This window comes from Enhydra lutris, unplaced genomic scaffold, assembly GCF_002288905.1.
Source record: "Enhydra lutris kenyoni isolate GAN:26980312 unplaced genomic scaffold, ASM228890v2 scaffoldscaffold53, whole genome shotgun sequence".
NCBI classification, from domain to species: Eukaryota; Metazoa; Chordata; class Mammalia; order Carnivora; family Mustelidae; genus Enhydra; species Enhydra lutris.
The window spans coordinates 7,690,410-7,701,676 of NW_019154137.1; the positions used below are offsets into that span (position 1 = coordinate 7,690,410).

The following is an 11,267-nucleotide window of genomic DNA, read 5'->3' on the forward strand; positions in this document are numbered from 1 at the left end:
AACTGTTTCCTTTGCTGTGCAAAAGCTTTTGATCTTGATGAAATTCCAATAGTTCATTTTTGCCCTTGCTTCCATTGCCTTTGGCGATGTTCCTAGGAAGAAGTTGCTGCAGGTGAGGTCGAAGAGGTTGCTGCCTGTGTTCTCCTCAAGGATTTTGATGGATTCCTTTCTCACATTGAGGTCCTTCATCCATTTTGAGTCTATTTTCATGTGTGGTGTAAGGAAGTCGTCCAATTTCATTTTTCTCCATGTGGCTGTCCAATTTTCCAAGCACCATTTGTTGAAGAGGCTGTCTTTTTTCCATTGGACATTCTTTCCTGCTTTGTTGAAGATTAGTTGACCATAGAATTGAGGGTCTATTTCTGGGCTCTCTATTCTGTTCCATTGATCTATGTGTCTGTTTTTGTGCCACTGAGCGCAGTTTAATAAACGAGGTAGCATCATATAGTGGGGGAAAACACTAAGAGATGGAAGATTTGGTTTCTGGGCCAGGTTCTATGATTGTACTACCTCTAACTGACTTTACACACAAAGTAATTGATCTCTAGACCTTAACTTACACTTCTATAAAATGGGAAAGCTAATAGTAGACATCCTTATTTGACCCAGTTTCTCTGAGGGTCAAATAAAACAATGCATGTGAAAGATTTTTGAAAACAGTAAATGGGTGCCTGGGTGGTTAAGTTGGTTAAGGGTCTGACTCTTGGTCTCAGCTCAGGTCTTCATTTTTTTAAATAAATTTAAAAATTTATTTATTTGAGAGAGCAAGCACATGAACAGGGTGAAGGGCAGAGGGAAAAGTAGACTCCCTGCTGAGCAGGGAGCCTGACTTGAGGCTCAATCGCAGGACCCTGGGATATTGACTTGAGCTGAAGGCAGATGCCCAACCAAATGAGGATATCCAGGCACCCCTCAGCTCAGGGTCATGAATTCAAGCCCCATGTTGGGTTCCACACTGGGCCTGGAGCCTACTTAAAACAAACAAACAAACAAAACAACAACAACAAAAAAACAAAACTGTAAAGAACCAGGCAGTCGTTAGGCATATTTACTAAAGGCTTCTTGTGTAACCATTTTTGCATTTCCCTAATTTGAAGGAATTGTCAGTTTTCATATAATTTCACTTATCAAGAAAAAGAATCATAGAACATTTTATTATAATTAAGGTTCATGAGATTCAATCCTAACTCTCAACTGGGTGGGAAATAAACTTAATCAAATTAGTTTTAAATTTTCAGTCCTTTGGTTTTACGCACAGATAAGCTACTCACAGCAGATCACTCATATTGGCTGTTAATGTTTAGTCAACCAATGGGCCACAGTTTATTTGTGCAATGCAGTTAGCAGAAATCAGTGTCAGTAGATCTAATGATATATTGCTACACCCATGAACTAGATTCTACAAGATGTCAAAGCGAACAGTATTTTCATCAAGTTCCCCAAAAAACAAAATAAAATGACAAATATCAATTTCATTCTATGGCAGACTCTGGGGCCTAGAAAGATGAGCTTCTAGGTAAAGAGGAAAACTAGTTCAGAATGAAACCCTTGGCCTACCATGTAATCTGGACTAGTGGTTTCTAAACATAGTTGATCATCAAAATCTCCTAGAGTTTAAAAAATTAGATTCCCAAATCCTGTCCTCAGAGATTCTGATTCAGTAGGTGAAATGTGGAGCCTTAGAATCTGTGCTTTTAAAATCTTGCCAGGAAATTCTGAGAATCAACCAGTTTCAAGAAGCATTAGTTAAAATTACCACAAGAGGCATAATGGGAGGTGTTCACCCTCAGCACTGTGTTCTTTAGGGACAATTGAGTCCTTAATTTTGAGCTTTGCAATACAACTGCATACTCTATTATGGTTCTTATGTTTATTGTGAAAATAAACAATATCTCATTGTCAGAGATGAAATATTACTTCTAGGATAGAGATTATCAAACTTTAGTGTACTTTAACATCATTTAGGGAGCTTATTGAAAATTCATATAATATGGCTCCCACTCCCAGAGATTTTGATTCAATTAGTTTGGGACAGGGATCCAGAATTCTGCATTTTATTTTTATTTTGTTAGGATTCTGCATTTTATTTTATTTTATTATTTTTTTTATTATTTTATTTATTCATTTGACAGAGAGATCACAAGTAGGCAGAGAGGCAGGCAGAGAGAGAGGAGGAAGCAGGCTCCCTGCTGAGCAGAGAGCCCAATGTGGGGCTCAATCCCAGGACCCCAGGATCACGACCTGAGCCAAAGGCAGAGGCTTTAACCCACTGAGCCACCCAGGCGCCCCTAGGATTCTGCATTTTAAACAAGCACCATAGATGAATCTGATACACACGACCTAGGGTGTCATACTTTCAGAAATCTTGGCATAGGCAGCTCTCTATATCAACTTAAATATGTTGCCATTGCTATACATGGTCAAAATTTTTAATGATCTTATTTATTTATTTTGAGAGAAAAAGAGGGAAAGAGAGAGCACAGGCTAGGGGGAAGGGCAGAGGGAGAGGCAGAAGGAGGCTAGCAGGTTCCCTGTTGAGCAGGGAACCTGATGGATGAGGGCTTGATCCCAGGACCCCAGGATCATGACCTGAGTCGAAGGCAGATACTTAACTGACTGAGCCACTCAGGCATCCCTATGATCATATTTTCAAATTAATATTTTTAGTGAATATATACATTCTCGCAAAGATATAATTAACACCTTTCAAATTCATTACACTTCATTTAAATCCTTTAAAATGTGGATCAGAATTAAACGGACCTCTTTGGATTTATATAAGACAAAGTTGAAAAGTATGCTTTGATTTTATTTTTTGTATCCTTAGCATTGGATACTTCAATCTAATTTTAGAAGACTAGGAAATGGACCAGTAAGGATTATGTATATGATCATTTGGTTCATTAGAACAAAGGAAAATGTTTAGGTTGTCTCCTGCACATTTTACTATGGACCAAATAGAGCTTCCAGATCACCAGAGTATCAGCTGAAACTAGATCGACAATTCTTATAACCTAGTCCTCTGTCTTGGAGTATTAATCACTAATGTACAATACATTTTTCTATCAGTCAAGTCCACAACCTTCATGTGATTTATTTATTTATTTGTGAGAGAGAGAGAGAGCAAGCACATGTGCAAGTGGGGTGAGGGAGAGAGGGAGAAACAGAAGCAGACTCCCGGCTGAGCAAGAACCTACACACTCCTCCCTGCCCCGCCCCCGCTGCCCTCCACAAGGGACTCCATCCCAGGACTCTGGGATCATGACCTGAGCCAAAGGCAGATGCTTAAATGACAGCCATCCAGATGCCGAACTGACAGCCACTCAGGTACCTCTTCATGTGATTTTTATTAATATTCTATTGTCAGACTAAATTTGTGGGTGCTGCCTGGGTTCAAATCATACAGAACGTGTAAAGAAGAAAATGAAAACCTGCCTGAAATTCCATTATCTGGAGGGAACACTATGCATATTTGGTGAACTTCTATTTATATATACAGGAATATAGATCTGTGTAAAATAGAACCAATATAACACTGTATATGGAGTTTAAGCATTAGAGCATATGCACTTTTCCATGTCATTAAATATTAGTTTTAAACATCATTTTCAGAGTTTCTTTTTTCATTGAAAAATAATTGCAAAACAATGTTGTATTAATTTCAGGTGTACAACCTAGTGACTTGATATTTATGTACATTATAGAATGATTACCACAGTAAGTTTAGTTACCATCTGTCACCATACAAAGTTGTTACAATATTCCCTATGTTGACTATATCTCCTATGCTGTACATTATATCCCCATGTCTTATTTATTTTATAACTGGAAGATTATACCTCTTAATCCCCTTCATCTATTTCACTGAACTCCCACCCGCACTCCCCTCTGGCAACCATCAGTTTGTTCTTTTCCCTTTTTTTCAGCATCTAAAATCTTTTCAATAACAAGCCAGGATCTGGGGTTAGTTTCTGTAGTCTAGGCTGGCCCTGTGTCCTTTGGCACAGCCTAATTTCCCGCCTCTCTGTGGCAGGTGGAGTTTGGTGTGGCTGGGCAGTGTTCCTGGGGCCTTGCCAAAATGCTTGTATACTCTTGGCCTTTGTGTGGACCAGAGAGCAAGACGGTGCCATAGGCCTGGGGGGAGTCCAGGGTCAACTGATCAAAGGTGACGATCTTGCCCCTAGCTTTGAGGATGCTCCTCTGGGCATGGCTTCCCACCAGCAGTGCATACACTTTCAGATTGGGCTTCTCCCGGACACGCACATCATGGATTATAGTCCTTACAACCACAGGTGTTTTGTCTTCTGGACCAGACAGCTTCATCTTCTGGATCATCTGGGAAAAGGGCAAAGGAGGCCAGTTAGTGAGACTCATGATCAACCTCTTTAACACAATTTGGTAAAATGTGGATTTGGTTTGTCTGGCTAGAAACATGTACAGTTTGTCTAGCAGTCTCAGGTAGATGTTCTAGATCTCGGGATCTTTGAGCCAAAACTTTCCGTCCTTGTGGCAAATGTTGACTCCAATGATGGTGCCTCCTGCTCAGCCAGGTCACAAAAGAGAGAACCAGTTTGTTCTTTTTCAGAGTTTCATTTTAGTGGTAACATAGAACCAAGGAATAAATAAAACACTAAATCTAAAAGTAGGTTAAATGTATTTATTTGTGTTCACTAGTCTGTAGTTCCTATTTCATAAGGCTTTTTTGAGTATTAAATGAGTTCCTACATAATGGACATTTAGAACGATGTCTGACATATAGCAAGTGCTCAATTGATGTTGGCTTTATTATTCAAAAGCATTTTTGGTTTCTTTATATTAACAAAAGTTACTAATGCTTTAGATAAGCAGATGACATTACATTTCTCCTGGTTTCTCTCATTAAAGCAGCAAAGTTGAATATTAATGAGTATAGAGAATTATGTTGTCATGCATGTTAGTCTGGAAAATATAAATTCATCCCATAAAAAAGTCAAAGGATCAAAGAAGGTTTTTACTGTTAATTGGAAACAAAGTGTCATTGGTGTCCTGATTTAAAGGGCACTCAATTATGATTAGCTAATAAAAAAAGAACAAAGAAATAAAGAAAAATAATTAAGGTTAAAGTGAAGTTATTATTAGCCCTTAGTTCACTAAAATCTTTTCCTCATAGCCCATGGCACCAAATAAAATTAAATATAGAAAAGTTCCATAATTCACCATGACATTATCAATGTTAAGACATTTTTAAATAAAAAATGCATTACTGAAAGCATACTTGAAAATTATTAGATGCAATATTTTTATAGCCAAAAGCACTCAAATTTTAAGAATTGAACAACTGGAGGACTGGATACTATTTATGGATTTAGAAAGATTTAGTCACTTTCATAAGTTAAAATTCTTTCTTTAAGCCACCTGTTCTTTCTCTCTCTTTAGAAATGGATGTGTTAAAAATAATCTCAAGATTCTCACTATTCCTTATTCTAAGGAAACCACATCAAGAACAAAGTAGGATATTTTTCTTAATTATTGGTAAAGACTTTGGACAGGTTCACGAGCAGTTCACTAATTTGTCATAATCTTTTAATAACATTTAAAAAATGGTCTGGAAAATCTCAGAATAGACACTGCCTAAAAATGAAACCAAGTGACTGACCTAAGTTCAGGGAAGTACTGAAAGTATATGCTACCTTAAACTTTAGCTTAATGAGTTCCTTAATTAGGGAAGACATAATTTAGGGTGTTAAAAAGTCTTGTGGCTGAGTATTTGAATTATTGTATGTTTACATCAATTTAACCAGAAACTACAATTATCAATTAGGGGAAGTCCAAATTAAAAGTTCTTCTAAGAAAGTATTAATGACATACTTTCTTATGTGTTTTAGACATATTTATTCAGACATGGTTATTTATTTTCATAAATGAGAAAGCAAGTAAATGAACCACTAAAACATAATTTTTAAAAAAATGTAGTGTTGTCCAATAAACAACATATAACAGACTCTGCTTACATATATTCTTTCTTGACATAGCATATTTAGTTTTAAATATGTCTAATATATTTTTTAAAAGATTTTATTTATTTATTTGAGAGAGAGACAGTGAGAGAGAGCATGAGCTAGGAGAAGGTCAGAGAGAGAAGCAGATTCCCCGTGGAGCTGGGAGCCTGATGCGGGACTCCATTCCGGGACTCCGGGATCATGACCTGAGCCGAAGGCAGTCGTCCAACCAACTGAGCCACCCAGGCGTCCCTAACTGTCTAATATATTTTGAAGTGTAACCTTTTACTTAGCTCATTATTGTAAGTTACCATTAAAATAAAACTCTGAAAACGATGTTTGCAAAAAATTATGAAGTACACGGAGAGATGTGTAAGATATGCAATGTATGAGAAAAAATGAGATACAGCTGTATACGGAGTATTAGTTTTAAATGTTTCTGTTTTCTCAATTTTCTACAATGAGCACATATTATTTTTAAAGTCAGAATGCATATTTAATTAATGGAACTCTAGTCAATAACCAAACTTTGGTTGGACAATTCAATTTTATTTGTCTTATGATTTTATGAAAGTATAATTTATTATTTCAGCATTTCATATCGTGGAACCCAACTTAGAAAATACATTCATTACCTACCCTGTTATATAATGATGATGATAATCAAGGCAGAAGCCCTTTATAAAACACATTTTTAGCCTTCAGTATGGCAGGTTAAAGAGAAGCAAGGCTTTTTGCTTTGTAAGGTTATTAGCTGAAACCATTAACAGTTATATGGTTTTGGTTAAATAAACAAGAAACATGTAGTACTATAACCATTTTGTCAAGATGCCCAATAACCCTAATATTTTATTACATATAAAACATTGACCCATAACTGAAAATAGGCAGTTTACATAGATATGCTTTAAACATTCTGCTTCCCATTGACTAAAATATCTTCATTGTACATTTCATTCTTGTTCATGATTTTTGAAAATCCAATTCAACAGTTTTTTCTTACTTTATAATACTTAGTTTTAATTTTCCTCACATTGTAAAACCTTAGATAATATAAGACTTATTTAATTTTTTGTTCCTCCTCCTGGATGTGACCTGCTGGGATTTTATTACTCTTTATCCAGGGCCATATCTAGCATTTTTCCATATACCTGACAGGTAAAACAAAGGTTCCATTTAAGAAAAGGACTGGCAAATAGCATGGAGGACAAGGGGAGATGGAGAGGAGAAGGGAGTTGAGGGAAATTGGAAGGAGAGGTGACCCATGAGAGACTATGGACTCTGAAAAACAATCTGAGGGTTTTGAAGGTGGCGGGTGGGAGGTTGGGGGAACCAGGTGGTGGGTATTAGAGAGGGCATGGATTGCATGGAGCACTGGGTGTGGTGCAAAAGCAATGAATACTGTTACGCTGAAAAGAAATAAATAAAAAAAAAAGAAAAGGACTGGCTTGCTCGATTGTGGGATTTTATTGATTGATAAGAATGTCTGTCTGCGGATTGCCTTGAAAAGTCAGAAATTTGAATATGGATTTAGATATCCTAAACCTCATTTTCAAGACAACACCTAGGAAACAATCAAGAGAACCATGTAAATCATTATGAAAATAACAGTAATTGTGTTTCCCAGCCCTGGGTATTTTCTTTTAATGAATTAGGAGAGTAAAGCCTATTACATTATTAATCAGGAAAATAATTAAATTAATTTTAAGAATAGGAAATAGAGGGGCACCTGGGTGGCTCAGTGGGTAAAAGCCTCTGCCTTCGGCTCAGGTCATGATCCCAGGGTCCTGGGATCAAGCCCCGCTTTGGGCTCTCTGCTCGGCAGGAAGCCTGCTTCCCCACTCTCTTTCTCCGCCTGCCTCTCTGCCTGCCTCTCTGCCTACTTGTTGTCTCTGTCTGTCAAATAAATAAATGAAGTCCTTAAAAAAAAGAATAGCAAATAGAAATCAAACCAATTTTAAGAGTTTATCATAAAAAGAACAGAATTTGGAGCAATACATTACAGATGTTTAGAATTTAGAATGTTTGTAGTTCTTTTTAGATTTAAACAGGCATGAGTTTACTTTCTAAATTCAATTTTTATTTACACATATTCATCAGAATTGTAAATGTGAAAAAGTGAAACTAGGATTATGCATATATAAAAACGCTTTTCAGATTATGATTCCAAGATGGGGGTAGAGGGGTATAATACTCTTGGGAAACTGTATTAACAATTTATTAATTGGAGTAGGCCCTGGCTTCAACAAACATGAAGTTAATGGTTATGAACACTCAGTTGGTCACTTACCATAGTTCTCTTTTCATGACATTTATATGTGTCCTGGATATAAATTAGTTTTCTTATTTTTAGTTGTTAATAGATATTTATTTGATACCTGGTATTTAACATTTATATATTATAATTTCAGCCTATGATAGTATTCACCAGTATACTAAAATTACACTGGCTTTTAACAAAAGTATTATGTGAAAAATCTGTACTACAATAACCATAACTTCAGAGAAGAAGTTAAACTTAAGGAGTTGGCAAATGCTTTCTCTTCAATAATCCTTTAAGAATTCCAGGTAACATGACATGTAGGTGTGGTGAGTAAATCAGTTAAACTGTTAAGTGTCTCCTGTGTTCAGTCTTCTCTTGGGACATAAGAGGGGTAAGATAAGCATGGGGTGGACATTGAAAACTCAGAAAACTGTCCATGTCCTTGAAGCTTTTACAGGAGAATTGGATAGAATAGTTAATGAAAGATATAAGATAGAGTGAAATTAAGAGATAAATTGTGAGATATAGAGATTGTATATCACAAAACTAATAAAACTTCGGCTTCAGAAACCCTTATTGGAAGGGGTCCTTTGCAAGGTCCTAGGGGGATAATTTGCTAGGGTTGCCATAAATAAGTACCACAGACTGGTAACTTAAACAGAAATTTATTTTCTCACAATTCTGGAGTACAGAAGTCTGAGATCAAGGTGTCAGCAAGATTGGTTTCTTCTGAGGCCTCTCTCCTTTGCTTGGAGATAGCCATCTTCTCCCTGTGTTTTCATATAATATGTGTCTTTGTCTTAATCTCTTCTTTTTATAAAGATACCAATCTTATATACCAACCATATAACCTCATTTTTATTTAATCATTTTTTAAAGACCTTATCTCCAAATACAGTCACATTCTCAGTCACTGGGAGGTTAAGACTTCAACATAGGAATTTAGGGGAGACACAATTCAGTCCATAATACTCTGCCCTCTAGTCCCCTCCACAAATTCATGTCCTTACCACATACAAATTACATTCACCCCCATCCCAACATCCACAAAAGCCTTAATCTATTTCGACATCCACTCGAATTCCAAAGTCTTATCTAAATCTCATCTAAATCAGATATTGGTGAGACTCCAGGTTTCATGCATTCTGAAGCTAAGTCCTCTACAGCTGTGAACCTATGAAACTAGAAAATTATCTGCTTCCAGAATACATCAGTGGCACAGGCATTCCCATTCCAAAAAGGAAGAAATTGAAAACAAGAAACTGATTATAGGTTACCTTCAAGACCAAAACCTAGCAGGTAAATGCCATTGGGTTTTAAGGCTCAAGAATGATCTTTGACTTTGATGCTCTACCTCCTGGTTCAGCAATGTGACAGTCTCCCTTCCTTGGCTCTAGAAGGTGGCCCTCCCCCCTCAGCTCTGGGTGTTTGCCTGATGCCTCTGGAATGGAGGAGAAGGCTCTGTCCCAGACTTGTGTCCCCTGTGCCCACATTAGCAGTAGCAGCCCCGCTGACCTCTGAACTGCTTTCAGGGCAATTCTTCCTTTTACTTGAAAGATAAAGCCCATTCGCAGGCAGATAGCTCTATTGGACCATCCTGGAGAATCCCAGAAGTCTGATAGCCTTCTTCCAGTCCCCTTCAGGCCATGCTGGCAGAATTTCTCCTGGTATAACTCTTTATTTCCAGTTTCTTCTGAAATGGTTGGTTGGTTGAATCCGTAAGTAATACAGTATAATCTGTTTAGCAAATAGTTGTTCTGCCATACCCTTGATGTTTTCTTCATAACATGCTTTCTCATTTTTGCAATATGAATAGGCTGAGAATTTTCTAGATCTTCCGGTTTGGTTCCTTTTTCCATAATAATCTTTTCTTCAAATTTTCTCTCTTCTCACAACTTACTGTAAGTATCAAGAAGAAACCAAGCCAAGCCTTCAACAAATTGCATAAAAATCTTCTCAGCTAAATATCCAAGTTCATCACTTACAAATTATACTTTCTAAAAAACACTAGAACACAATTTGTACAAGTTCTTTACCACTCTATAACAAAGATCACTTTTCCTTGAGTTTCCAATAGCATGTTCCTCATTTCTATCTGAGATTCAATAGAAGTATCTTTAGCATTCACTATTCACATTTCTACCAACCTTTTTGTTCATGATGCTATATGTTTATCTCTAAGATTATAAGAGTGTTGTATATAGTTCTCCTCTTTTCCTTCTGAGTCTTAACTAGAATTGCCCTTAATGCCCATATTTCTACCAATCGTCTCTTCAGTGCAATCTAGGCTTTTTCTAGCATGCACCTCAAAACTCTTCGAGACTCTACCTATTACTCAGTTCCAAAGCCATTTCCACATTTCACCTTTTTTTCCCACCTTCATTTGGCTCATATAGATTGGGACTGAAGTAGCTGCAAGCACATTAGGCATCTGGCTAAGAGGAAGTTGAGTTGGAAATTTTTTAGTTTGGCTTTAGGAGGATTTATCTATGTGGTTCACAGTTACTTTTATTTATAGTAATTACTAGCTGCCCCAGGATAAGAGTAGTTTACAGGAATACTCCTATCGCCTCCTATGCCTACAACATAAAGATGCAAAGTTGGAGGTGTGTTGTGATATGAACAGGACCTATAGCTCCTGGCACTGGAAATACGAAATATGACGGAAATAAAGGATAAGCAAGATTTGAAATGTATGAAACCAGAAGCCTGTTTATGCAAAAGTCTTCCAAACATTAAATATATAAAATTATTAGCAGAAGATTTAGTTGTCACCAGAGTCTAGTCAAGTGTTCTTTCCTATCAGGAATGTTCTTGATAATTTTATTATAAAAGGATCATATGTTCCTTTTCATTTTTGATGGAAATTATATGAAATATAATTTATCACAATTTCTGCTTGCAGGGCACTTATTCTATAACACTATTATAAATAGTGAATGCATCTGTATGATGTCACATGTTTATGCATATTTATTAGTAATATTAGAAAAGCCACCAAGTAGGATCCACTGTGTAAAAGAAAG

General features: G+C 36.7%; 1 protein-coding gene across 1 annotated transcript; it reads right to left on the reverse strand.

Annotated features, from left to right (window-relative positions):
- Positions 1-3,964: 3,964 nt before the first annotated feature.
- Positions 3,965-10,100, reverse strand: LOC111157231 (ribosomal protein L18-like). The gene is given in 3 exon segments (XM_022518515.1): positions 3,965-4,089; positions 4,092-4,538; positions 9,596-10,100. Coding segments are annotated over 3 exon segments (1,077 nt in total).
- Between the last annotated feature and the right edge of the window lie 1,167 nt (positions 10,101-11,267).